A 27,237-nucleotide genomic window follows, 5' to 3' on the forward strand; every position below is an offset into this window, starting at 1 on the left:
CCAAAGCTCCCTGTGGTGTTTTCTAGTGATTTTTTTTTATAACCTTGATTGCATTTCTGGTCATATTCTTTTTGTTCCCAATATTGTGTATTTCATGGTAATGCTTTGTTTATTTTATTGAGGCTTTTTAAAAAAAAATCAACCCAACTTTTGGTTGTTTGTTTATATCATCACTTCCTATTTTATCTTTATGATTTTCTTCCTTTTACTCTCTTTGGGTTTTCTGATCATCTCTTCCTAGTATCTTGAATTGGATGTTTAATTCATTTGTTGCCAATTCTTTCTGTTTTTAATAAATGCAGTGAAGGCTACAATTTTTCCTCCAAGTTCTACTTTAGCTTATTGTTATTCCATTTAAAATATCTTGTAATTTTCTTTATAATTTTCTCCTTTCCCCATGAATTATTTAGAATTGAGTTTTTATGTTTCCAAACATATTGGATTTCCTTGGCCAACTTTTTATTGTTGATTTCTAATTTTATTATTGGGATAAAAAAGAATGTGATGGAGCCAGGCGTGTTGGCACATGTCTGTAATCCCAGTGGCTCAGGAGGCTGAGGCAGGAGGATCATGAGTTCAAAGCCAGCCTCAGCAACTTAACGAGGCCCTAAGTAACTTCTTGAGACCCTGTCTCAAAATAATATACAAAAAGGGTTGGGGATGTGGCTCAGTGACTAAACACCCCTGGGTTCAATCATAGTACTAAAAAAATTTTTAAAAGTGATATACTAATATTGATTTTTTTTCTTTTCTTTCCTTTCTTTCTTTCTTTTTTCAGTGCTGGGGATTGAAGCCAGGGCCTTGAGCATGCAAGGCAAGCACTCTGTTCTATCATCAAGCTACACCACTGGCCCTATATTGATTCTTTGAAAATATCTTAGACTTCCTTTATTACCGAGTATGCAGTATTTTTTAAAATGTTGCACATCCGCTTGAAAACACTGGATTTTCTATTGGGGGCATTGCAAAGTTTGTATTTATCTGATGGACCAACATCCTTAATTACATTGTTCAAACTTATGTGTCCTTACCAATGTTTTGTTACTTGATCCATTGGTTTAAGAAAGTTTAATTAAAATTTCCCTCTTTGTTTATAGATTTCTCACTTTCTCCCTGCAATTCCTCCAGATTGGCTTTATATGTTTCACCAAGATAAATATGTGCTGCCAAATACATATAAATTCACAATTACCGTAGATTCCTGACAGATGTTTCCCTTCCTGAGTGTTTTGCCCAGGTTATGGGTTAAGCTGCTATTATAAAGACCCCAAGAAAAGCATGGTTTTAAAAAGACAGACATTTTATTTCTTGTTCACTTAGAAAGTTCGCAGCTGCAGTCCCCTGCCCTCCAGCCTCCTGTGAACTTGGGATCCATGTGGAGCCCACAGGAGATGAGAGGGAGGGATGAGAGGGAGGCGAGGTCTTTATCCCCTGCTTCCCCAAGGCAGGTCGCCTCTGCCTTCAGAGACTCTCTCCTTCAGAGTGGAGTGGCCTCTCTCTTCACTTGGTCCTGCAGGCCTAATGGAAGTGACAAACATGCTGTTGCAGGCCCCAGGGTCCTGTACTCTCCTGTGACCCCCTACACTCTGCTTTCTCATGAGTCTTTTTGAAAATAAATTCTGCCCAAATTCTCCTAATTAGCACTCGCCGTCTGTGTCCTGTGGAGACCCTGAGGGGCGCAGGCTGGCATGGGTTTTTAAAAGTCACTGATTCCGAGTGCCCAGAGGCAGCGTGCACTGCCCCCAACACTGGACCCTGTGCCCCATTCTTTCTCACCCCAGCTCACTCATTAGACTCTGGCTCAGGGATCCCACCACAGCCAGGTCTCTGTCACAGGGGCAGGGACCTCTTCACCAGTACCACCTCAACCCAAGGCTCAGCTTGACCACACGTCTGCTGGCCAGGGCTGCCTCTCTCAGCGTCTTGGGGTGATGGGTTAATGCTTTCACTGGATGCCGGTCAGCTTCCTTGGGTCCCAGAGTAAGCCTGGCCCTCTGGGGAGACTTGCGCATCTCTGCTCTCACCCTTTAGGTACCCATTTCTTAATTGAGCTCTTGGGGATAAGCTTGTCTCCCGGTTTCCTCATTCTTAAGGAATTCCTTAAGCTAGAGCCATTTCTACAAAGAGATCATAGAAATCACTGTTCCCATTTTACAGACCGGGAAACTGAAGTTCAGAGTGGAAAGTGAGCTTCGGGGAGGCCAGAGGAACTGGAACTTGAACCCGGGGTCTAACTGGCTCTGAGTGACAGGTCTCCTACAGGGCGTGGGTGTGCTTGGAGGAGACGGGAGTCAAAATGGAGGCAGTGTCACAAGAGCCGCGATGACTCAGTCCGGGAAGGTGCGTAAAACACGCGGTAAACGGTAGGTGCTCGGGTCTGGGAACCTGCGCAGGTGCCTCCGCTTCTCCTCTGCGCAGCCACGACGCGCGGACTCAGCCACCAGGGGGCGCTGCTACCCGGGCGCCGCCCTCTGGGGGCACCTTGTGCTTTCACGCCCCGCGTTCTTCCCCCGAACCCTCCATAATCCTGAGGGCGGAGGGTGTGGCCCAGCCCAATTCTTGAGAAATCTGCGTCAGGAGGGAGGGGGACGGGGGAGGTCTGCAGTGCCAGAAGGTGACAGAGAGACTGGGGGCGGGATATCTGAACGATGACTGTCTAGGGAAGGCAGGGATTTCTCAGAGGAGGTGGCTTTGGAACTTGACTCTACAAGATGAGCAGGGATTCGCTCCCCCTCTGCAGACCCTGACACTTCCCTGCAGCCCCAGGTCAAGGCCACCGGAGTGTTGCACAGCTAACCCCCCTCCCCAGGGTTGAGGATGTGGCTCAATCGCCAACCCTCAATCGCCAGCAGAAAAGAGTCCCAGACTTCAGGTGAAGTTGGAAGCCAAAGCCCCTGTCTGGGTACAAGCCACAGAGTTGACCGACACCTGGATTCGGCTTAGGGGAAACAAAGGCTGCCGTGTGACCAGTGAGGTTCCTCCGTGTAGAAAAAACAAACTCCAACCCAGACCCAGGTCTCCTGCCATACACACAGAGTGTCCCAAGTGACGCCTTAAAAGGCGTGGGGCCTTCTCACCAGCAAACAAGCCATTGTGCTGCAGGGACACCAGGGGGTATCCTCTGTCCAGTTCCGTCTGGACACCCATACGTGGAGATGGCATCAGATCTCACAGGTTGAGGAATCACACCCCAAGACCCCCCCCCCCCACACACTCTAATTTTATTATGCTGTTATTTATTTATTTAGGCACTGAGAACTGAATCCATGGGCCCTTCATCACTGAGCTACATCCCCCGTCCTTTTCATCATTTTATATTTTTTTGAGGCAGGGTCTTGCTAAGTTCCTAGGGCCTGGCTAAGGAGGGAGGCTCCCGAGAGCTCCGTCCCTTGGGATCCCCAGGGAGGCTTCCCTGCATCTCGGATGCTCACAGGCTGCGGCCTCTGCATCCTTCTTGGCCTCTCTGTGCAGCCCTCCCCCCTGCACCGTTGGGGCAGCTCCCCTCTGTAATGAGGAGGGTCTCTGACCTGCCATAGGCTGGGGGCAGGTCAGAGTCTCTTTGGGCCTGGAGGTGAGACAGAAAGGCAAGGAAGACAGGAATTTCTGTGATGGCCTCGGGGAAGGTCTAGATTCTGTGGCTGGCCTCAGGGAGGGAGTTTTGAGCCAGGAACCATGGACAACATCAAAAAAACAGGTGTGTCATAATATCACACACATCGCTTGGACACTAATAACGTGTCCCCGGGCAAGTCACTTCACCTTCTCCCGCGCCCATGCCCAGCCTCAGCTCCCTCCCTGTAAAGGGGGGTAGGGGCCATCCTCTCCTGCAGTGTGTGTCTTTGGGACAACTCGCCTGACACCCAACTCTGATGGATAAACCAGCATGTTCTGTCACCTGCCTCGTCCCATCCCAGGGACGAGGCAGGATGGCCCCTGAAGGTCTGCTAGGACTCCACCTTGTCTCCCCTGGAAAAGAGACTGCCTCTGCATCTTCACAAGCCAGAGGGATTCTAGAAAAGGCATCTCCAGGGCCCAGGGGAGAGCTCTGTGGGAGCAGCTGGGGGAGGAAGCCCTCACTCATCTGTCCCTCTGGACTGAGTGTCAAGGTCAGTGGAAAGCAGTCGGGTCTGTGTCTGTATCGAGCTCTACTACTTAGGGGCTGTGCGAGCTGACAAGTCACCCCTGAGCCTCCATCGCCTCACCTGGCAGGTGGAGGGCAGCAGTCCCTGTGCCATCCGTCCAGCGTCCCTCCTTCCTCCAGACACTGATTCCACAAGGGCCATCATGATTTCCATGATCTTGACCTTGGGCACAGCGACTGGCCAACAAGTGGACACTGACCAGAGCCATGTTAATCAGCAGACTCCCCAGAAAATGGCTGTGCTGAGGCTCCCATCATTGGCCACGTGACTTTCCTAGCAGCAGACAAATCTAGAGAGACAGGAAGAGGGAGAGGGAGAGGCAGAGAGACCACGTCCTGGCAGGACTGGGCACCCTGGTTCCAGCCGTGCCTGCCCACCAGCCCTCCGAGTTGTCTGGAAGTCCACCCCTCCCGGGCTCTCCGAGCCACCTTGCTGGTGGCATTGGGTATTCCTGAGATGCACTTCCCCACAGAGGAGTGAGTAATGGGAGCGAGCTGACGTGTGGAGCACTTGGCCTGCGGCCTGGCCGGCTGCAGGCTCAGGGGACATGGATTCCTTTCCCTTCATGGGCGCCAGGCAGGGATGGGGCTTGGCAAGATACCAGGAAGATGTGAGGCATCGCACTGGTGAGGTGACTTTGCAGCCCCTGGGAGAATAGAGTCAGGTGCTTTGGGACCCTGCAGGGCCCAACAGGAGACCAGAATTAATGCCCAAGTGGGATATTCGGTAGCTAGGAAAGGATGAGGCTCAGGGGAAAAAATTCTGCCCATTCTTTTGCGGGAGAGTTTTATTTTATTTTATTTTATCTTATTATATTGTGGATTGAACCCAGGGATGCTTAACCACTGAGCCACATCCCCACCCCTTTTTAAAATAATGTATTTTCAGACTGGGTCTTGCTAAGTTGCTTAGGGCCTCACTAAATTGCTGAGGCTGGCTTTCAACTCAAATCCTCCTGCCTCAGCCTCCTGAGCTACTAGGATTACAGGTATGGGCCACCATGCCAGGCTCCTTGAGAAATTTTAAACAGGCACTCCCTCTATGGTATGCCAGGGTCCCTAGAGGTCAAGAAGATGGGTGCCAATAAAGCGTTTCCAGAGGTGGGACATTTGAGCTGGGTTTTGAAGGGTGAATAAGAGTTTGTCAGTCAGGGAAAGGTCTTGGGGAGGGGCATTAGGCTATGATTATCAATCTTAAGTTCCATTAGTAAAGAGCTGATGACTATGAGGATTTAAATGACCTGGGTCTGCATCCTGTCTCAACCACTAAACTTCTGTTCCTAATAAAGAAAACTTTCAAGGCTTAAACAAGATTATATGCATAAAGTATTCAGAACAATAACGTTGGCAGAAACCTGTAGCCAAGCTCTTCCTAAATGTTTAGCTCATTATGAAAACTTACTTGATCAAGTCCAATCCCCTGAAATGATCAGAGCTGTTACTATTTATTGAGCTTTTAAAAAGCCCCAAGCAGAGAGCTAAATGCTTAGGTGCTTTGTCATTTAATCGCCCCCCAATCCCAGGAGGGAGGTGAATAGAGTCACCCCATGAACGATCTGGGTCACACTGCAGAGATTCAAAGCCAGGTTTGTCTCAGGACCGGTGCCCTAGGCCCAGAGAAGGAGGGAATTAGCTCCGGGACACACAGCAGGAGACCAGAGTGCCAGGGTTTCCTTATTGGCTGACTCTAGGGCAGTCAGGAATGCGGCTGGGGACGCCTGAGGTTTGCCTCACTCTTCGCGACCACACGTCCATCATCGGCCTCCGAGCACCGGGGCGGCCCGCCGAGGACACGCGGCACCTGCCAAGGCCTCGGCGGCCTCGGCGCTGCCTGCCGGAGAGGAGCGGGCGGGCGGGCGCGGCGCAGCGCAGGGCCGGGCGGGCGTCGCAGCCGGGACCGCCGCGCCCCTGCTCCCTCCCCGCCCCGCAGCTTCCGCCCGAGGTCCGCGTAGAAAATTCCAGCCTGGCCCCGGCCCGCGGCCCCCGAGCGGGATTTTTCCAGCGGGGCGCGTCCTGGGGCCGAAGGCGCGGAGGGGTGGCCCTCCTCGGCCCCTGCACCGGAGTCGTTCCAAGGCCGCGGCCGGCCCGGATCCTTGGGGACGAGTGGGCGGGCCAGGGGAGCCGGCTCGGGACGTCCTGGCCAACAGGAAGCGAGACAAAGGCGGCCGCTTATCGCGCGCCCCGCATTCCTTTCAGGTGATGCCCGCCGGCGCAGAGGGGCTGCCAGGGCCCCTGGAGGAGGACCCCCGCCCCCTGCCCGCAGTGAGGCCGTGACTCGGCCACCTGCCTTTCCACCCTGCACTCGGGGACGCCCCACCCCGTCCCCAGGCCCAGGGTCCTGGGCTCCAGGGAAGGAAGGGCGCAGCTGGCATCTGTGCTCGAGGGACCAGGCTGCCGCAGTCGGGAAGTAACTGGAGGAAAAGATGGGTCACAGCCACTCAGTCATTCCACAAACCGAAATGGCCCTTATACCAGGGCAGCCCGCTTGGGGACCAGGACCCACTGTACTGCCCTCAGGAGGCACAGTGGGGGAGGCAGGTGGACACACGGATGAGTGGAACATGAAGTGGAGGGCAGAGGGCTGCTCTGTGGCAGGAAGGGGTGTCTGATCCATGCCTGTGGATTTGGGGTGGCTTGGGGAGGATGTACAGCAGATGGCCTCTGTCAATAGTCCCCCACAGGACAGTACCTAGTAGGCGACTGCTTGAATGAGGGAACCTGGAATTGACAGAAATAGGAGTGGGCCTGGGAGGTGGCATGGAAGGGCATCTGGACTGGGGAGCAGCAGAGTGCGGCGCCTGGCGGTCCACACGTGTTCTCACCATCTGCGGAGCAGTGGGGACTCTGGAGCTGTCTGGGCACAGGGTGAAGACACTGGTGCCGCACAGTGGTTGGCAGGTCCTGAGAGTCAGGCAGAGGTCGGGGTGTATTTTGAGGGCACTGGGAGCCTGGGGAGGTGGGGGGCTAAGAGGGCGCCTAGGCAGGCTGAGCTTGACCCAGGAGGAGGGAAGGCGAGAGCCCCCTGCCTCGGTGGCTTAGAGAAGATGATCTGCAGAGACAGAGGTCCCAGCACTGTGGGGCTGGGCCCCCCTTGCCCGTTGGGCCCTGGCGCCAGCTCTGCTGATTGGTGGGCTGGCTGCCCCTACAGGCAGGGCTGAGTCAGCGTCTGAAAGGTGGTTCCCACGGTCTCCATATTCCTGGGGGCCAAAGGCCATGCCATCCCTCTCCGGCCTCCCAGTGGGTCACTGCCCAGGGCACTGACGATCAGGACTGAAAGGAGACTAAGATGTCCACTCCACCCACCCGACCAACCAGCCAGGGCTCAGGCAGTCCTTTCTGCCCTCTGGCTAAGTCCCATCCCAACGCTGGCCAGGCATTCCACCCTGGAGGGTCGAGATACTGTAGTCATCCATACTTTGGTTTTATTTTAAAACAGTGAAAAGAAAAATAAATATCTTTGAAAAACAAGAATACAGGAGTGGGGTGGGTAGTGGGGCTGGAGATTGGCGGTGTCCTGGCTTCCGTGGTCTGGGCTGGAGTGCCAGGGGCCCAGGGTCTACAGGCCCCCTCCTGCCGCGCCAGGCCCTGCCTCATCCCCGCTGGGAGGTCTGGGGGCTCGCCAGCCTCGCCTGCCCGGGCTCCCAGGCCGGGCGCTGCGTCAGCAGATCAGGCTCCGCGCGGGGATTAGCACCAGGCGCCCGCCTGCGCCAGGGGCCGCCCGAGGGCGAGCTGGGGGCTCTTCTGCCGGCCGCCCCATGGGGACCCCAGGGCCGGGCCTGGCTTAGTGCCCGAAACTTCAGTGATGACCCATGTCCTCCATGCCCACGCGGCCCCAGACGCCCAGCACGAAGCTCTCGATGTCACATTCGTTGGCGCCTCGCACGATACGAAAGTGGCCCCTCTCACCCCAGGAGGGGCCCCATGAGTTGGCCGCGGTCTGGGAATAAGAAGCGCGGTGAGGAGGGGAGGGGAGAGGGCGAAGAGGGAGCAGGGGAGAGGCAGCAGTCGGGGGCGGCGGGACTCACCCAGTATTTGAGCGTCCTTCCGTCGGGCAGCCGCTCCTCTCCCCACCTGGCAGAGAGGGGAAGGGCAAGGGCGCTGATTGGCCCGCTCTCGGGGGCGGGAACCCTTTTTGCTTTTTGAGCAACACCCTTAGGACTTGGGGACTCTCTGTCCCTCTCTGCATCCCCTCAGCCCCGCCCCCCATCTCTGAGTCTGTGTGCCCACGCTCAGTGTGGGGGAGACACTAAGGGTATAGGGGAAGGGGGAGACAAAAGAAGTGAACGTGGATCTGGTCCTCCAGGGCCCCACATGGTGAGACCTCACATATCTGCCTCTCTTCCCTTGCAGCCAAAGAGGGGTACCTACCAGGGACTGGAGGAAAAGACCTGGAGGGTGTGGGCACCTTAGAGGCCCCAGACTCCCTGCAAACACACTCCTTTAGTGGACCTTTCATTGCGTACTGAAATGGGTGATCCCACCGTCTCCTGTGGTATCAGAGGGGGAAACTGAGGTCTGGGGGAGTGACCTGCCCTGATTCCTGTGCCTGCCAGAGCTGGGACAGGTGCTGAGGTGAGAGAAGCTGAGCAACTCTTGAAACCTTGTCTGTCGTTTCGTCCCCAGGGCTGTTTTATCACTGTCTAAGGAAGGAATGGTTTCTAGAGCTCTTAAAAGCTCCCCACTCTCCCTGTGACTCAGAGCAAGCGCCTCCTCTTCCTGAGCCTCGTTTTCCTCCTTTTGAAGCACGGGAAGCAGTCCTGACTTGGTAGAGGTCACAAGGACTCAAAGCAGGTCCCCAGTGCAAGCCCTGCTGCCCCCAGTCTCCCTCTGCCCACGAGTCTCTCACCCTGTGATCTTGACCGAGTGGGTCCCGTGTCGGCGATACTGCTCGGGTCTGCTCAGGCTCACGGGCGTGTGGCTGTAGATGCCACCCTGGTACAGGAAGAAGTCCTCATGAACCTCCATGAGCGCTGTGGGCAGAGATCAAGGGAGGCCCCACTTAGTCCTCCAGTGTAGGACCTGCTGCTGTTCCATGTGCCCAGACACCGGGACCTCACCCTGCAAGACTCCATCCGGGGCCTGCCTGTGAGGAGGGGACAAGCCTCACGCCTGGCCTCACTGCACTTGCTGCTCAGTGCCATAGAGACCTCCTGGGCCACCGTACCTAGCCTCGAGCAGACACCAGCTTCTGGAGCCGGGGCAGAGAACACTCACCTTGGACGGGGCCATTCTCCATCAGTTCCTTCATGATCTCCTGCTCCTGGAGGGAGGAGATGGGGCAGGAGAGCCCCCATCAAGAGTGAGACTCTGGCCTCTGGTCACCCCCCAGCTCTCCTGCCTCTGCCCCCTCACCCGTGTGCAGACTTACATTGGAGCCCAGGCGGTAGGCAGGAGTGACCTGGTAGATGTCATTGGCATGGACATGGCTATTGGGGCAGCGGGCAGTGGCCTGGCGCTTACCCCGACCCATGGCCCGGCTGTGCATCATGCAGGGGGGTGCAGGACCAGCCTCATCCCGCTCACGACCCGAGAACGGATAGCAGTGGTCAGACACAACCCTGGGAGACAGCAGAAGGGAACAGGGTCAGTGATGTGGTGCGCATGGCCCAGGCCCTGCCCACAGGTGCCTTGCCCACTCCCCCGCCAGCCCCTCGCTGCATACCCTCGACGTCGGAGGAACCACCAGGCACCGTCCAGACGCCCACCGCGGCAGCCTTGCTGGTGGTGGGTGTCACAGGACAGCAGGTTCTGGGGCGACAAGACTGGCGTCATGTGTCCCAGAGAATGGATTGAGACCCGATCAGAGGCCACAGCTGGGGGAAGCAGAGGGGCCGTCAGGGCCAGGCCCTGGCTCGCCTTCCCCGGGGCTAGCCCTGCCCTCAGACTCACCCGCCGTGGAGAAGGCCCAGGAGCCTGCGCAGTTGCCCTGGTCCAGCGGCTCGTGGATCAGATTGGGCCACTTCTCGGAGGCCTCGAAGGCCGCGGGCAGCACCTCCCCTGGGTTTAGCACCGTCTGCAAGGCAAAGGTGGCCCTGTCTGCTGCCTGCCCTGGCGTGGCCTGTCCCTCAGGAGCACTGTGGTGTTGGAGGACCACCAAGAATCCGGGGCCTTCCTTCCGCAGTTGGAGCCAGGGCCTCCTGTGGCATGAGACTCCAGCCGCCTCCACCTCCAAGGAGAGTGGAAGAACCAGGCGCCATTAGCGCCTCCGTGCCGCTTTACAGGTGAGGTGCCGAGGCCGGACCGGGGATGTGGCCCCACCGGGGTCGCCCACTTTCCATTGCCCACCCCTGCCCTTTCCTTCTGCCCCTTCTGATCTACCACACCCGCCTTCCTGCAGGGCCTTGGCCTCCAAGCCCCAGAGGGCAGGGGAGGGAAGAAGCAGTGGCGTCCCGTGACCAGGCAGGCGGCCAAGACAAACAGCACCAGGCAGAAAATAACCAGAGGCCCGCAGAAGTAAGGCAGGGGTGGTAGGGGCTGGTCACCCCAGCCTTGGGCCAAGGTCTCTCTGCAGGAAGGGCCAGCCCCTGTATCTCCCCTGCCTGCTGCTGATGGACCGACCCTCCGGGTGTGCTCCAGCCCAGTCCTGCTGCTTTCTTCCTCCCCCAGAGGGTCCCACTGGTGGGAAGGAGAAACCCCCTCCTCCCTAGGGGTTCTGCTGAGTCCGCATTTGTTCCAAGAATTGCTGCTCTCTGGCCAGAGCTGGAAGAGCGTCAGTCCTTCCTTTCCTAAAATACCAAGGTGACCTCCTGGCCGCTGGGGCCCTGGCCCAGCTCTGTTGGATCCAACAACATTTTTCCCAGGCTGAGGAGGCAGGAGGGACCAAGCTGGGACCACACAGCTCAGCTCTGAGCCCAGCACCTCTCACGCAGCACATCTGGTTATAAGCAGGCAACAAAGGCCCAGAGAGGGCAGTGATCTACCTAGGGACACACAGCCTGATAATAGGGGACAAGTCTGAGCCCTTGTAGGAGCTTGCAGATTGCAGATTGGCACTGCAGGCAAGGGTGGACTTACATAGATCTCGTTCATGTTCATGACAGAGGAAGATGGGCGGATGGTGCCCAGGCGGTAGCGAATGCCCTCATCCAGCGTCATGCCCCAGAAGGCACTGTGGTTCCCAGCCTGCCACCTGAAGGAGAGGGGACGGAGGGACTCAGAGGCCTCCCCTCACATTGAGGGGAGGGGTGCCTACTGGCCAGAGGGGTGCCGTGTGCCCGCCTCGGTGTGCATCTCTGCGGAGCACCGGTACCTGCCGGGGGACGTGCAGGCTCCTACCCGTAGTTGCCCTGGTTGATGGCGTTGATCATGTCCAGGTCCACCAGGCACGGCTCCTGGTCACACTCCCACTGCCCCTTCTCCTGGCAGGTGCTGACAAGGACAGGAGGGAAGGAGAGTGAGTGGGGAGCTGGGGACTCTGCAGGGACGCGGCCTCTGGGTCAACGTGGGCCTGGGATTTGGTACCGGCCACCGTGGGAGAACCCTCAGACACTCCCACCCGGCCTGGTGGCTTCGGTGCCAACTTCGAGTTCACAGTTCTCAAGTTTGTGGCCACTGCCCAGCTCACTGCCTGATCTCCAGAGCCACGGGCCTCACTGCAGCCCAGACTAACATTCCGCAACCCAAATCCTGACCTTACTTGTCACAGCGCCCAGCTCACCCTTCCCGGGAGTCCTTGACGCCCTCCTGCCTGGGATCCAGCCATGGGCCAATCCTCTGTCTACCTTGAACACACTCGGGATTCCAAACCACCTGTCCAGCAGCCCCCCCCCCCCCTCCGCGGGATTACCACTCGGCCTCATTGTTCCTTAACCTGCCCTGTTGCCCGACGTCCCCCCCTGGGATATTTTTAACACAGCCACAGAGCCGTCCTGCTAAACCTAACTCATGCTGTGCCTCTGCCCAAACCCTCCATTGGCTTCACATCACAGAACACGAGCCAAAGTCCTCAGGTGACGACAAGGCCTGCACCATCTGTCCCCTTGTCCCTTCTCTGACCCCCTCCCTCCAAGGCTCCAGCGAGGCTGAATGCTCACACAGCCCCCACTCCTGCCCCAGGGCCTTTGAGCTGCCCTTCCTCCCACCTCCCCATGGCCCACTGTCATTTTCCCCAAATCTTCAGTCAAATGTCTCCTTCTCAGGGAAGCCTCCTCTGGCCACCCTATCTTTTTTTTTTGTCTGGGGGAGGTACTAGGGATTGAACTCAGGGGCACTCAGCCACTGAGCCACATCCCCAGCCCGATTTCAAATTGTATTTAGAGACAGGGTCTCACTGAGTTGCTTAGAGCCTCGCTTTTGCTGAGGCTGGCTTTGAACTCGCGATCCTCTTGCCTCAGCCTCTGCAGCCGCTGGGATTACAGGTGTGCACCATTGGGCCCAACCTGGTCACCCTACCTTACAATTCAGCATCCTCCATACTTCCTGTCCCTCTTCCCTGTCTTTCTGTTTACCTTGGCAGGTCACCAACCCTGACACCCTACAGCTGACATGGTTTGTACCCATTTCCTAAGACCCTTGGGGGCAGGTATTGGTTGGCATCTTCAGAGACTAGGAAAATTAAACCCAGCTCATAGTGGGCACCCAATAAATACTTGTTGAGTGACCGAGAGACGGAGGCGGTACAATGAGGGGGCTAAGAGTGAGCAGATTCTGGGGTTCCAATCCTGGGTTCCAATCCTCACCGCCTCCTTGTGTGAATTTAGGAAAGTTATTTAAACTCTCTCCCTCAGGGTCCTGTCTGTAAAGCAGGATAATAATAGTCCACTTTCCAGGGATTAAGTAACAGATCGTAAAGTACTTAGCCCAGGGCTGGCCCGCCTAGGTGCTCGGAATTGTTCTGGACTATGATTGTTCTCACAGGAACCCCAGCCCCCCTCCTCCTGGGCTTCAGACTCACATCCAGCTGACCTCCTGACACCTCGGGATGAGCAAAGGCATCTCGGATTTAAAATAGCCAAATGGCCTTCCCCCGGCCGCTCCTCCCAGGATCCTCAGCTCAGAACACAGCACCCAGCTGCTCAGATCCAAAGGCTGCAGGGTCAGCCGTGTCCCTCGCAGTCCCCGTCAGCAGGCTCTGGGGATGGCACCCAGGGGACCCTCGACCCTCTGCTGCGGCCAACCTGCTCCAGGCCCTCCTCATCGCTCACCTGGTCCTGGACAAGGGCTTCCTGGCCAAGTCCCTGCCTCGCTGTCCCCCGCCCCATCTCCCACCTGCTCTGAAGCAGAGGCCTGTGAGCAAAGTGAGCCAGACCGTGGGCTCTCCAGGAGGCTTCCTGTGACACTCGGGACACCCGGGACTCCTCGGCCCAGCTGGGAGGCCGTGGATCGTGGCTAACCTCCTAGAGCCACTCCTAGCTCCCAGCCTTCCCACAAGCACGTCCCCTCCCTGGGCCAGGGCTGCTGGTCTGTCTCCTACCCATTCCTTGGGGTCAGTAGAAATGTCCCTTCCTCAGAGCGCCTTCCTCCTTCCCTCTGACCCTACACAAGGATCCCCATCATCCTCTCTTTCCCCCTAACACCTGGAGCAGCTTGTATTCTTATATATATTTGTGGGTTTTTTCCATGTCCTTCACCATTAGCCTAGAAGCTCCTGTGGGACAAGGACTGTTGGGTCACTTTCTGGCTGCGCCTAGTGGGCCCAGCATGGTGCCTGTGGCGCAGTAGGTCTGTGGGGACGTGGTGTGGACTGAGGGTGGGCTGCTGTGCACTCGGTGATGCTGTTCCGAGCTCCTAACTGCTGATACAAGATGCTGCTCCTTCCAAGCCAGCCCGAGGCACCCGCCTCCAATGTCACCTTATAAGGAGCCTCAAGGGGAGCCAAGCCCCAGTATGGCTGGATCTCCAGGCCAGAGCCGAGTGGGTGGCGCTCAGAGCTCAGAGCGCTGGAGGTGTCCATGGGGGCAGGGCGGCCCTTGTCCTCTGTCCCCTCTGCGCAGCGGGCAGCAGCCGCTGGGCTCTCTGGCAGCTCTCCCCCCCAGGTGCGGGCAGCCTGCAGGGCGCCCACTGCCCCGTGTGAGGTGCTGGGGACGTACCACCTGAGCAGTCCTGAGGGGCCGGCAGGGGTCGGTCAGCGCTCTCCTGTCCTGCCTCCTGCGCCCCAGGGCTGCCCAAGCAGGTCTAGACAGGGCTGATGGCAGCAGGTCCCAACATTCCAGAGGGGACCTGGGACAAGGGAGAGTGTTAACCCCTCGGTGTCCACCCCACCAGGACCCGCAGAGTCCTGGGGCCTGCCTCCCGCTTCTGAGCACACCCCAGAGTGCTGCTCCCCCTGTGACCCAGGCACCCCTCACCCCGTGAGGCCATGGAAACAGCTTATGTGCAGCGCATTCCAAAAAGTCTCCTTCTCCCTGGGGCCTCCCAGACCCAGGCAGAGGCCGGGGCGGAGCCAGTGCCCGTCTCCCCTCTCCAGGGTGGCCTTCACTTCCCAGGACCCTTCCCACTTCCCGCCAGGGACCCCTCCTCCTCCTCCGGGGTGGTGGGCAGGGGGAGCGGAGGGCCGCATTCCTGGGACGGCCCCGTGCAGCTGGCTGGCTGCCCGCCCAGCCATCCCTGACCCCGTCCGCCCAGGGCAGCGGATGCTGCAGTCAGAGGTTTCCTTCCTGGCGTCCCCGTCCCCTCCTCGGACTCTCCCAGGACAGCAAGAACGTTGGGAGGGGCGGTGGCCCAGCCCAAGCCAGGAGGGCGGGAAGGACTGGGGGTGGCACCTGGGCCCGGCCACTATGGCCGACTGCTCCTGGGAGTGTGTTGGAATGCCAGGGTGAGAGCTGGCAGGGGCGGTCACGGCTGAAATGCCCACGTTACAGATGAGCAGCTGAGGCTCGGAGAGGGGAGAGGATCTGTCCCCAGGACCTGGGGACAGGGATAGGGTTTTAACCAAGTCTGTTGGCCACGAGGCTCATGAGCCCAGCCCCTCCAGGCCCCACTCACTCACCAGCGGTTACAGTTGTCCCAGTAGGTCCCAAAGACTGGATAGATGCGCCCCCTGTGCTCGCATCCTGGAGGACGGAAAGAGAGGGGAAGTGGAAACAGAGAACACTGAGGTGGCCACGTCCCCAGAGGGTAGGTGCCCTCGACGCCCTCCCCCAGGTCACCTCTCACATACACACACGCCGACCCCCACTCCCCCCGAAACTAAAGCCAAACTATAACTCAGACATCCCCTGCCCGTTGCTGTGGCCCACGCCTGAAATCCCAGCAATTCAGGAGGCTGAGGCAGGAGGATGGCAAGTTCAAGGCCAGCCTGGGCAACTTAGTGAAACTCTGTCTCAAAATTAAAAATTTAAAAAAGGCCGGGGATGTAGCTCAGTGGCAGAGCACCCCTGGGTTCAAAACCCAGTGCCCCAGGGATCGGGGGAAAGACATCTCCTGGGGCACACATCAACTTCTACATGGGAAGTTATTCAGTGACTCCAACGCGAATCCCTCTTGCTTCACTTGGAGGCCAGCCACAACATTCCTGGGATCCTTTGCCATTTAAATAAGTTGGGGCATAGAATTGGGGTGGGGATGGTGAGGCCCAGAGAAGGCAAGCAATGCCCTTAAGATAACACAGCACTTTGGGATAGCAACCCCGGTGTGCAGCCTCCTTGCTCAGAGCCCCCACGGCCCCGCACCCTGGGAGGGGATTCCAGAGCTTCTCCTGAGAGCCAGTGCATGGAAAAGGACGTGATGGAAGCCGAAGGTTGAAGGCAGAAAGAGATCTGACCCACCTCCCAGGTATGACCTATCTCAGAGGTATGGAATCCTGAGCAAAGGCAGAGTTGGCTGAGGTGACCCTGGCCAACCCCTGTGTGCTCTATCGGCCCAAGGGTGAGTCAGCGGGGCGGGCCAGCACCTTCCCCAGTTGGACAGGACTGGGAGAAAGGACTGGAGGCTGTCTTCCCTTGGGGGGGAGGGCCAGCTTCTCTTTCAGTCTTACTAGAGAGAGTCAAGTTAGACCACAAGAGGGACTTCCCTCCTGTGGGAAGGGTCTCTTTCCCAGACACTGAAAAGCCTCCCCTAGAAATGTCCAGGCACCAGCCTTACTCCTGCGGCTTGCTGAGCCTGGGGCTGACAAGGTGACTGCCCTCTTGGTCGTCTTGGTGCCCACCTTGGATGGGAGGGAAGGGGGGCGGCACGCCGAGGCAGAAGTCCCAGAAGTCAGGGCAGCAGTCGGAGACGGTGCGGTTGCAGAAGAGGTCACAGTAACAAGTGGCGCCCAGGTAGGGCAGGGCACAGTCGTCAGCACGGCCACGGCAGCACATGTCCTGCTCCTGGCAGTACCGGCCACCCGCGTCCCGGATGCCCCGCAGGTGCAGACCCGGGGCCAGCTCCCGGCGCCAGCGACCCCGCCGGGCGCCCAGGGCTCCCTGGCCAGCCAGCAGCAGCAACAGCAGCAGCCCCGAGGGACAGCGCCACATGGTGCCTCCTGGGCCGGAGAGGGCAGAGGGCAGGGTCAGAGGCGGTGGCATCAGAAGCCCCTGACACACCAAGGGTCACCCCCACCCGGCTTCCTGGAGTTGCGAAACCAAGGAGGGGTTTAGCAGGTGGGGACCCGCAGGGCAGGGGAACCAAGGCTTTGTGACTTGGCTTATGTTGGGGAGGGACCTGGACATGGAGTGGAGCCCCTGCCTGACCTGCACAGGGACCTCCGAGGACCAGGAAACGGGGTGGTGGCATTCTTGGGGCCCCCGTGCGGCTCTCATCCTGCGCGCCCAGGTCCTCTCTCCTGCACCAGGTCCCTCGGCCCCTCCCTGTCCCTGACCTGGGTCCTGACTCGGAGCCTTCCCAACCCCTCCCCACTCCCCGCGGTGTCCCCGGTCCCTCTCCACTGTGCCTCTCTGGCACCGTCTGGCCCCTCCACCTGCCCGTCCCTCTCTCTGCTCCTTCTCGGTCTGCACCCTCTGCCCTCTGAGCAGAGGAGCTCCCTACCTGGTGAGGGGTGTGGGCTGGGCCCGGGCTGCCCTCCGCCTCCTGGCTCCGCGCTGCCGGACACAAAGTCAAGTGAGGAGCACGGGGCGGGACCGCCTTTTGTACCGCCCCACGGCCGGCCGTGCCCGCCCGGCCGCCGGGCTGTGGGAGGGAGGAGCCAGCTCGTTTGCACCTGGAGCAGACCACAACTCAGGGCTTGCAACGCAGGGAGGGGACAGGCCCAAGGACAAGGAGCTTGAGGTTATCCTCCTTAGATTTTGACAAGTGGAAGTCGTTCCTTTTGGAGGTAGAACTGTAAATCAAGCAGAAAGGATTGTGGTCTGACATTAAGAAGGACTTACCATGGGGCCGAGGAGCTTTCCTAGAGAGCGGGAGATGGGGCCAACTGAGCTCAGACTTAAGAGTGCCAGGGACAAAATCTCCCAGCTCCCCCTCTGGCCTTGCACACCCCGGGTCACGGTGACCTGGGCTGGGGGCGGCCCCAAGCTGCCTGGGCAACAGGAATGATTGGAATCCTCCGGAGCAGGATTGAGGAACCTGCAGACACCCCGGCGCTCATCCCAGGAGGCAGGGACAGGACTGGCCCCTCCACACCCTGCAGCAGTGCTGGTGCTGTCCTTCCCTCTGCTGGGCCCGCCCTGAACACAACTGTTCCCTCCGTCAAACCCACATCCTACTGGGCACCTGTTCCCCTGGGAGGGCCCAAGGCAAGAGCAGCCAGCTGGGGGCCCCCTACCAAGCACCCCACTTCCTGCCTGAGGCCCCAAACAATGAGGCCTCTGTCCCCCAGGCCTGCTGTCACCTTTTACCTCCCGTTGCGCAATCCCCCCTCCCCGAGGGTGGGGCCCAGGCGGGGGCTCTGCAAGCGGGGGGAGGGGACACTACACCTGGGCAGGTCCCTGCCACAGCCCTGCTCTCGGAGAAGCCCTGGGAATTCCCTGCGCCTCTGCCCCTCCCCCAGCCAGGGCATCCTCAGCCAGCTGGCCCCTGGCAGAGGCCGAGGGACCAGGACAACGGGCGCTTGTGGCTGGGCCACCCTCTGCTATGGGACAGTGGGGGTGAGTCACCAAGGGGTCCCGCCCTGGCGGTGGGGGCAGTGTCCAGTCCCACACAGGCACTCGCATACTCTGAGCGGCCCCTGCTCCCTGAGGGACTTGGGAAAACACTGAGGCTCAGGGCAGATTTGCTTGAGGCCACGCAGCCAGAACAGAGGCTCCTACCTTCTAGCCACCCCCTCTTCCCGGTCACCTAAGTCACCCCTGCCCGTCTCCTCCTGGTTGGGAAGTCATTCTTCCTATATAACCTCCATTCATCTTACTGTAAGGCAGATGGGTCCCTTGGAATTGGCAGAGGTCATGTCCTCTGGGTGGAGACAAAGGCTGCCTTCAGAAGTCACCCGGGGCACCTGCTTTCACAGACGGGCTCGGGCTCCATGGCTGTGGGCTTGGGACTGGCTCAGGGGCCCCAGCCTGTCTATTGGCCCAGATCACTGTGGGTGCTGCCCTCGGGAGTGTGTGGCACGTGTGCCCATGTGGCATATTCCCAAGCATTTGTGTCTGTGGGAGTTTCTGCTTGAGTGGCGGTTGATCTGTGTCTGTCTGTCCATCTGTCTACCCGCCTGTCTGTTGCACGCCTGCGTACCTGCATGTCTGGACATTTTGCCCGTCTGCCAGTTCTTGTCTGTCTGTCTGCTTGTCTACCTGCTCACTTGTCTGTCTGCATGTGTGTTCGTGTTCCTCTGGAAGTTGTCTGTCTGTCTGTCTGTCATTTGCCTGTGGGCGTGGGCTTGCTGCTTGGGTGCCTGAGCGTGTGGCTCTGCAGCTGGTCTGTCCAGTCCACCTGTCCTCGAGGTGTTCATGTCTCAGTGCCAGTGTCTGCTTGTGTCTGCCTGGGCTTCTAGCTGTCTGTCTGTCCTTGTCGTCGTCTGTCTGTGCATAGGAGGCAGGAACACCCCGCAGGGGAAGAGGGCAGAGCCAGGAGCAGCCCCCATCATCGCGGGGCTTGGCGCTGAGCCCACCCCAGTGGAATCTAGTGACTCACTGGGTTTTGTGGCCAAGGAGCAGAGGAAGAGGGCAGGGCCGGGGGCTGGACACGCGCTTTCCTTTTCCCCTCCCTCCCAGTGACTCATGGTGTCTTATTCTTGCCCAGAGAGGGGCTCGGTCCCAGGGCCTGGGACAGAGCAGCAAGTGAGAGACACAAGTGACTCTTCCCCTGGAGGCCTTCCCTGGAGGCAGGTGACCTGTCCTCCCTCATAGGGGACTCTGGGCAGCACTGGCCCTGTCTGGTCTTGGCCTCCCAACTGCTGCCTGGAGACCCTCCCACGCTCCCCTCATTCTACAGGGAAGGTGAAGCCAGCAAGGGGCAGTTACACACCCAAGGACTCACAGCAGAGCAGAGGCCTGGTCAGGGCAGCCGTTCTCCACCTCGGTCCCCGGCTGAGGACCCGACATGTGGGGTCCCAGCACCTCAGCCAAGGCTCGAGCTTCCACAGACAGCCCCCTGTCCAGAGCTGTGATCTGGCCTGAGTCAGATCCAGGCCAGGCCTGGTGGGCAGCATGCTGGGGTGGGTCCTGGTGCACGGGCCCCCGGGGGCCTCTGGACTCTGCTGTGAGAAACACCCATGGAGGCTGAGTGGAGGCTGGGAGGCCGAGTGGAGGCTGGGTGCCAGGTGCTGGGGCTTGTGGGAGATAAGATTCGGGGCCACGGAGGGGGTGCCACGCCCTCCAGCGCAGCTTCAGGTTTTCATTCATTCAACAAATACTTGCGCTGCGTGCCACATGCCCAGGTTGACCAGACAGGCCTCGCGCTGCTGCCGTGCAGTCTGCCATCTAACGGGAACACAGACCCGAAGGAGCGCGGCCGACCAAGACGTCACTGGGCAACATGAAGCGCCGGACGGTCTGCACGCAGCGTGAGGGCCGGGATCGCTGCGAGAGCAGAGAGTGGCCACCCAAGGATGAGAAGACCGTAGCCCTTCCTAGCGCCCAGGGCAGCCGCAGGAGCAAAGCCCTGAGACCCGGCCCCCGCTGGTCAGCTGGAGCAGCCGCAGGCCGGGGAGCAGCTGGACGACTGGGAGGCAGGCTCCGGAGAAGCAGGAGGGGGCTGGGAGCAGCTGGCCAGGCCGCAGGACCCGGGGCTGTGGTAAGGAGCTGGGATTGTCTTTCACCACTAAGGAGTTTTTTGTTGTTTTTTGTTTTTTTATACTGGGTGATTGAACCCAGGGGTACTACCCACTGAATCATATCCCCAGCCCTTTTTAATTTTGAGGCAGGACCTTGCTAAGTTGTTTAGGGCCTCGCTAAGTTTCGGAGGCTGTCCTTGAGCTTGAGATCCTCCTGCTTCAGCCTCCGGACCTGCTGGGGATTACAAGCTTATGCCACGGCCCCCGGCTTGCCACTGGAGATATCTACATGTGAAATGAGATGATTTTGATTTGCACGTACAAAAACCTTCTCTGGCTGCTGGGTAGAGAACAGAGTATTATAGGGGACAAGGCTCCGGGTGCTCTGGGCTAGCCGTGCTCATTTGATGGAGGCTGGTGGCATGGCAGTCAGAGGCGGGCCCTCTGAGGCATCTTGGGAGAGCAGGATTGTCAAGACTTGCTGCAGGACGGGATGTGGGGGCAGATATCCAGGAAGCTGCTAGATTTCTAGTGAAACCTCTGCTCCTCTTCCTGTCGTGAGGCAAAGATGTTCCCTCCCCTTGAATTTGAGTGGGCTCCTGATGGCTTTGACCACAGAGCAAGTGTGACCTAGGCTGGTTCCCAGCTCAAGCTGGACGAGAGGAAGCAGGATGGGTTCAGAGCGACCCACATTAGAAGTCTGGCAGAGAGGCTGGGTGCTGTGGCACATGCCCGTGGTCCCAGCTATTCAGACGGTGGCGGCAGGAGGATCTTGTGAGCGCAGGAGTTCCGGGCCAGCCTAGCGAGACCCAGGTCTAAAAATATCTGGCAGGCCAGGCCCAGTGGCACATGTTTGTAATCCCAGCAACTGAGGCTGGAGGATTGCACGTTCAAGGCCAGCCTCAGCAACTTAGCGAGATGCTGTCTTAAATAAAAACTGAAAAGGGCCGGGATGTAGCTAAGTGGCCAAGTGTCCCTCGGTTCAGTCCCTAGAACCAAATAAATTAGATCAGTGTCTGGCTGAGGGGAGGGAGTGGTGAGGTAACTGAGCAGGAGTGACCAGGGGGTTGGGAGGGGGAGTCAGGGGAGAGCCATGTCCAGAAGCCCAACCAAGAGATTCAAGAAGCAGGGAGAGGGCCGGGGTGTGGCTCAGGGGAACAGGGCGTGCTTCCAGGAGGCCCTGAGTTCAAACCCCGGCACCAAAACACGGATGAGCTGTAGGTCTGCTGCGACAGGTAACGTGAGATGTGGACAGATCCCCACGAGACTTGGTGACATGGGGATGGGGCAAGCAAGAGGAGGAGGCGAGCCTGAAACGAGTCACAGACAGGGACTTCCCTCCGAGGGTCCCTATGTCTCCAACAGAGCAAGAGCAGGTCACGGCTGAAGTGGGCCTGGAGAGGGAGGGACGCAGGGTGGAGGCTTGGGTGTGACACGGCAGCGGTGCAGGGAGACCTCTGAGGTTGCCGACACGGGCACGTAAGGAGCCCAGCCCGCCAGGCTGCTTAGGGGCATTTAACTGCCACACACGGCAGGTGCCAAGTGCGGGCTTTCTCCCACTCACCGGATCCGCTCCATTGAACAGATGAGAAAGTCCAGGCTCAGAAAGGCTCTCCGGCTTGCCCAAGGTGCACAGCTGTTAGGGACAGGGCAAGGAGCTGGGGCCCACACCCTAGGAGCCTGATCACCACTGTCCTGGGACTGGGTTGGCGGTCACACTTGGTAGTGCTCGTGGCCACCAGTTGTAGTCAGAAGTGGGGAATGACGAAGAGAGGTCACAGCTTCCCCTTTCCTGTAGTATTTCTGGGCCACTGGTGTTTGGGGCCAGCTGGGCTCAGAGGCCCCTGAGTGCTGGTTCTTTGGAAATCTTCCTGCCCTGCAGTGACCCCTGCACCTAGATTGCTCGTCCTCTCCAACCCCGTCTAGGAGTGCCGGGATGTTGGGGTCCGTGGCTCCTCGTCTCCTGATTCCCCGCCATCCTTCAATCAGCCTCATCTTCACTAAAGCCTGTGGCCCGGGGGGCCCCAAGCTTGGTGTTATCGCCCTCCAACATCTTCAGAGCTGCTGCTGTCCCCACGGGCCTGTTTACAGGAACATTTCCGTATCTCACATGACATTTCCTGGAAGCCTTGATTGTTCCAAACAGAGATATTAATAAATTCTTGAGTCCTGAAAATGTGCAAGAGGTTCTTCAGGGCCTGCAAGCACATCTCACACCTTCCCTTTTGACCCCTGAGCAGAGAGTAATGGAATCTCCACGGCTGGGTAAATACCACGGAAAAAGCACCCTCGCCCGCCGTCCAGGGGATGGAACCCAGGGGTGCTCTACGCGCTACCACTGAGCTACATCCCCAGCCCTTTTAAACCTTTTGAGACAGGGTCTCACTTAGTTGTCACAGTCTGGACTTGAATTTGCAAGTCTCCTGCCTCAGCTTCCAGAGTAGCTGGGATTATGGGGGTGCACTACCGGCTAGAGCCCCCCTTAAGAACCGGCTCCTCACGAAACCCCAGGCTGTGATCTGTTGTGGTGTAATGGAGAACCTCAGAAGATGTTCATGTCCTGAGCCCTGGAATCTGTGAACATGACCTTATTTGGAAAAAAGAATCCTTGCATAGTTCTCAAGTTAAGGATCTCGAGATGAGATCATCCTAGATTATGAGTGGGCTCTAAGTCTACTGACGGGGGTCCATATGAGATTCACACAGGACATCGACAGACGTGGCCACAGAAGCACAGGCTGGAGTTCTGTGGCCACAAGTCTAGGGACACCCAGAGCCACCAGTAGCTGGAAGAGAGACACTAGGAACAGATTTTCTCCCAGAGCTGCGAGGTGGAGAGCAGCCCAGCCCAGCCGACACCTTGACTTTGGACTTCTGGCCAAACACACTTGAGTTGGTTCATCAGCCAAGTCCCGGGCAGTTTGCTACAGCAGCCCTAGGAAACCAACACGGGGTCTTCCATTTCAAGGATGCACGGGGCCTGAGATCTAGCATCAATTGGAATGTGCCAAAATCAAGGCCAAGTGTAGATCAAGCCAGCACAAAGCAGCCCACGCTGGCAAAAGCAGAACAAACTGGCTCAGGCTGTATCAAATCATCTTAAGTGGCTGCAACACTCCTCACCCTGCAGTGATGGGCGGACTGGAGGTAGGAAGCAGCTTCGAGCCCTGGCTCAGCACACCTGCAAGCTGGGGCGTGTTTCTAAACTCTCAATGCCTCGGTTTCTCCTCAGTAAAATGAAGGATCAGTGAGGATTATGTGAGTTCACAGATGGAAGGCACCTGGAACGGGCGACTCTCAGCACAAAATAAGAGTCCGCTATTATCAAATACACCCAAATGGAAGCAGACACCGCCCCACTCTGACCAGCCCCGTGGACTCAAGTGTGTTTCAGTGGCCCCCCAGGGAAATTTAGCTGAAATAGTAGGAACCGGCACAAACCTCCTGAGTCAACGTTAAAACCAGATTTAACCAGTCAAAACAGTCTGGAAGGAGAGCCTGCTGTCACAGGGACTCCCCAGCCTTGGTGCATATCAGTTTGAGAAGCAGCAAACAGCCTCCCGCTCCCCCCAGGAGCACCCTGGGAGCCACTCGGAGAACAGACAGATGCACTTCCCTGTCGGAAACAGAACCGGCAGTGTGATTGCTGCTTAAAGAAACACTCAGATTCCTCTGTCAGCTCAAGGCTCAAATAGCAGAGCCCAGCTTCACACCAATTAAACAAGAGACCCGTCATGCAGACAGCAGTCCCCTTGCAGTCACAACCAGAAGCAGGGAAGGTAAGAAGAGTCCCCGGGAAATTGTCTCCCCTGACATCACCACGGAGGCGTTTAGGTCAAGACCAGGGCCCTCAGTTACCAGTCCCGGCTCTGCCTCTGACATGCTGCAGTGTGACCTTGGGCAGGTCACCATCCCTCCTGGGCCTCACTAACCCATATCTGAAATGACGAAGTGTCCTCCATGGTCACCAAGGGTGTGAAGCGCATAGAAATCCAAGAGATCATTCAGTTTGACCCTCTTGCGTGCAACCGAAGGGACAGTCATACAAAGGACCACAGTGACAGGGGAAGACAGGGAGCTGTCCCTGTCATTTATTGTCCATCTACTGTGGATGATGAAGTCCCTTTCCTGCACAGCACAGATGTCATGGCCTCCCCCAGGGCCTGGGTGTTGGACATGGGTCTCTCATTCCTCCCCGCGGGCCCCACAGGGATAATCATCCCCACTTCACAGGCGAGGAAACAGTTCCAGAGGGAAGACTCACTCAGATGCAGCTATTTGAATCCTGGTCTCTAGGGCAGAAGGGAGAAGGGCAAATGCCAGAGATAAAAGGTTGCGCGTCACCCAGAACCAACTCATGGAGGCGAGAAGAGCAAGGCTGCGGGCTCGGGAAGAGACTGTGGGGACAGGATCTCGAGGGTTCCTTTCAAAACAATCATTTTTATTTGATTTTTTCATCCATTAGTATGTTCTTATGGTTCAAAAGTATATATTTTAAAAGCTGACAATAAAAGTCTCTCCTGGGGGTGCAGCTCAGCGGTAGAGCATTTGCCCAGCAAGTCTAGGGCTCGGGGTTCCATCCTCAGCACGGCAAAGCCAAAAAAATATTGTTCCCATTCTGACTCCGTGTTGCCACCCCCTACTTTTTCTTAGCATCTCCTGTATTCTTTCAGAGTTTCTTTTTTTGGTACTAGGGATTGAACCCAGGGACACTTTACCACTGAGCTACATTCCCAGTCCTTCTTTTTATGACACAGGGTCTCACTGAGATGCTTAGGCCTCCACAAATTGCTGAAGACCTCAAACTCGTGATCCTCCTGCCTCAGCCTCCTAGGCCGCTGGACCATAGGTATGTGCCACTGTGCGGGGCGAGCTCAGTTCTTCTTCTTGACCGAATTTGGTTGCTCGGGGTTGTAGAGCTGAGGCCCCTGCTGTCTTGCTGGCTAGAAGCTGGAGGCCTCCCTCAGCCCCCAGAGGGCAACCACAGTCCTTGTCACGCAGCTCCCTCCGGCTTGGAGCCAGAGATGACACAATGCGTCTTTCTCATGCTTCAAATCTCTGACCTCTGCCAGGGAGAACGCCCTACTTTTAAAGGACTCACCTGATCAGGTTTTACCCACCCAGGGTCACCTCCCAGTCTCTATGGACATGGGACCTAACTTACATTCGCAAAACCCCTTTGGCCATTTCGTGGAATGTCATCGTCATGGTTGAGTTCAGCCTCAGCGTATTCATAGATCCCACCTACACAGGGTAGGGACCACCCAAGGATGAAGGCAGTAAGGGTCACCTCAGAGTTCTGCCTACACAGTCCCCTGTGTGATTTTTGGTAGGTAGTGCCATCTTGTCCCCGTGGGGGTTTGGTCCAGCAGTAACAGCATGCCGGCATCTCCACATGCTTCCTAAAGAATGTTATCAAGCCTGGATGTCTGCCAATCTGATAGGTGAAAAATGAACTCTCAACATATTTTAAATTTATGATTATCTGCTTTTGAATAAGACTGAGCATTTCTTCAAAAGCATAAGAGCCACTTCTAATTTTTTTTTAATGGCTTCTAGTTTTAAGATCTTTCTAACTCCAAAATTAATTAGAAGCCCTCCTATGTTTTCTTCTAGGGTTTTCATATCTTTTCGTTTGGTACTGGGGGTTGGACCCAGGAGGACTTTACCACTGAGCTACATCCCCAGACCTTTTTATTTTATTTTTTATTTGGAGACAGGGCCCTTGCTAAGTTTCTGAGGCTGGCCTCGAAACTGCGATCCTCCTGCTTCAGCCTCCCAAGTCGCTGTGATTACAGGTGTGTGTATCACTGCACCTGACTCATGGTTTCATTTTTTTATCCACTGGTTCTTGGAGCTAGAAGCGTCTCTTATTTTTCTCAGCAATGACCACAAAGTTGGACCCCCCCCTTGCCTGGGATCTGGGGTGGAGAAAGGAGCTGTGACCACGGTGGAGCCCCCTGAGTGTTGATTCTGGAGCTTCTTCCAGCACTCATGGCACCCTGGGCTGGCAGAGGGGTCCAGAGTTGAGGGGCGCCCTCCCTGCCTGGGTAGCTTGGGATCTGGGAGTTGGGCAAGCCCATGGCCAGGCTGCCAGGGACAGAACCAGGCTGGGAGCACAGGGAGCCGGTGGGGATAGAGATGGGGGTGTGCAGGAGGCTCCACCGAAGAGCTGGTGTGTAAGCTGAGCCTAAGGATGAGGGGGAAAGGTGATAACAGTGCTGGGGAGGGAGGCACCTCAGTGCAGGAAGCAAGGACCTGGAGGTGGGAAAACCAGCCCCAAACCCAGCCGGGGGAGGGTTCCCCAGACCACCAGTCATTAAGGATAGGAAGCAGGTGAGGCTTATCTCTGTGCCTCCTCCTCTGTGCCAGAGGAGGCATCAGCCAGTATGATAAGTGAAATGAAGCGGAGGGGAAACAGGTTTTGAATCCCAAGCTAAAGCATTTTCTCTTTATTCTGACAGTGAGAAGCCAAGACCACCAAGAAGGAGGCGTGGGCGGGTTGTCTTGGCAGAACCTGGGCATTCTCTGCGCACCACTGCCCCCTTGTGGCTAAGGTAGGAATTCTCCATGACCAGCCTCCAGTGTCAGGTCTAAGCAGAGGAAATTCCAGAACTACAGGGGAAAAGGAGGGCGAGTCCGCCTAAGAGAACTGAAAGACCACGAAGTCCTGAGTCCAGTGGGCACTCATATATCCAGCTCTGAATTTGTATGTAAACATGAAAAAATCAAGCCTCAAAGAGTACTGTCAGGGAGTGAAGAGAACGCTAGATCTGGTGATAAGACAGCCCTGGCTTGTTGCTTCCTGGTTGAAAGATTCTGGGCAGTTGGTTACTGTTTCCATCTCTATAGTCTGCAGCCTGGAGTCTGGCTGACTTCTTTTCTGGGAAGGCCAGCTGAGTTATTCAGATGGGTCCTCCCACTGAAAGCAGTTAAACGTGCTGAGATACTGGCATAGCCAGGGGTTAGGAGTTACCAGACCAGAACTGAAAACAGCAACCTAGATAAGCCAAGCAGGAAATTCACTTTTACTCTGAGGACATTTCTGAATCTGGCTAATAGGAACTAG

The 27,237-nt window shown here is 57.3% G+C and overlaps 1 protein-coding gene and 1 long non-coding RNA gene across 3 annotated transcripts; one reads left to right on the forward strand and one right to left on the reverse strand.

Annotated features, from left to right (window-relative positions):
- Window positions 1-7,538: 7,538 nt before the first annotated feature.
- Tinagl1 (tubulointerstitial nephritis antigen like 1) lies at window positions 7,539-17,150 on the reverse strand. Of its 2 annotated transcripts, none has more exons than XM_046469239.2 (12): window positions 17,048-17,150; window positions 16,227-16,544; window positions 15,069-15,132; window positions 11,417-11,509; window positions 11,156-11,270; window positions 10,031-10,154; window positions 9,804-9,954; window positions 9,510-9,699; window positions 9,356-9,401; window positions 8,988-9,111; window positions 8,167-8,212; window positions 7,539-8,078 (listed from the first exon to the last, which is right to left on the reverse strand). In XM_046469239.2, the coding sequence occupies exons 2-12, from the start codon at window positions 16,534-16,536 to the stop codon at window positions 7,938-7,940; spliced, it is 1,404 nt and encodes a 467-aa protein (XP_046325195.1). In that variant the 5' UTR covers window positions 16,537-16,544; window positions 17,048-17,150; the 3' UTR covers window positions 7,539-7,937. The 2 variants fall into 2 exon arrangements, with proteins under 2 accessions (XP_046325195.1, XP_046325194.2); XM_046469238.2 differs by lacking the exon at window positions 17,048-17,150 and adding an exon at window positions 16,753-16,769.
- Window positions 11,920-26,946, forward strand: LOC124110122 (uncharacterized). The gene is made up of 4 exons (XR_006857177.2): window positions 11,920-15,853; window positions 19,833-20,188; window positions 22,095-25,017; window positions 26,633-26,946. It is a non-coding gene; the product is annotated as an uncharacterized LOC124110122 (long non-coding RNA).
- Window positions 26,947-27,237: the final 291 nt, after the last annotated feature.

This window comes from Marmota monax, unplaced genomic scaffold (assembly GCF_021218885.2).
Source record: "Marmota monax isolate L192 unplaced genomic scaffold, Marmota_monax_Labrador192_F-V1.1 WCK01_AAM20220418_F8-fsc00008, whole genome shotgun sequence".
NCBI classification, from domain to species: domain Eukaryota; kingdom Metazoa; phylum Chordata; class Mammalia; order Rodentia; family Sciuridae; genus Marmota; species Marmota monax.

Excerpts from the sequence above, each read along its gene's own strand:
- Tinagl1 (XM_046469239.2), bottom strand. The coding sequence starts at position 16,536 with ATGTGGCGCTGTCCCTCGGGGCTGCTGCTGTTGCTGCTGCTGGCTGGC. Across the intron at positions 11,271-11,416 it reads ATCAACCAGGGCAACTACGG|GTGGCAGGCTGGGAACCACA; the intron begins GTAGGAGCCTGC and ends CCTCTCCTTCAG. Across the intron at positions 9,402-9,509 it reads CCTACCGCCTGGGCTCCAAT|GAGCAGGAGATCATGAAGGA; the intron begins GTAAGTCTGCAC and ends TCCTCCCTCCAG.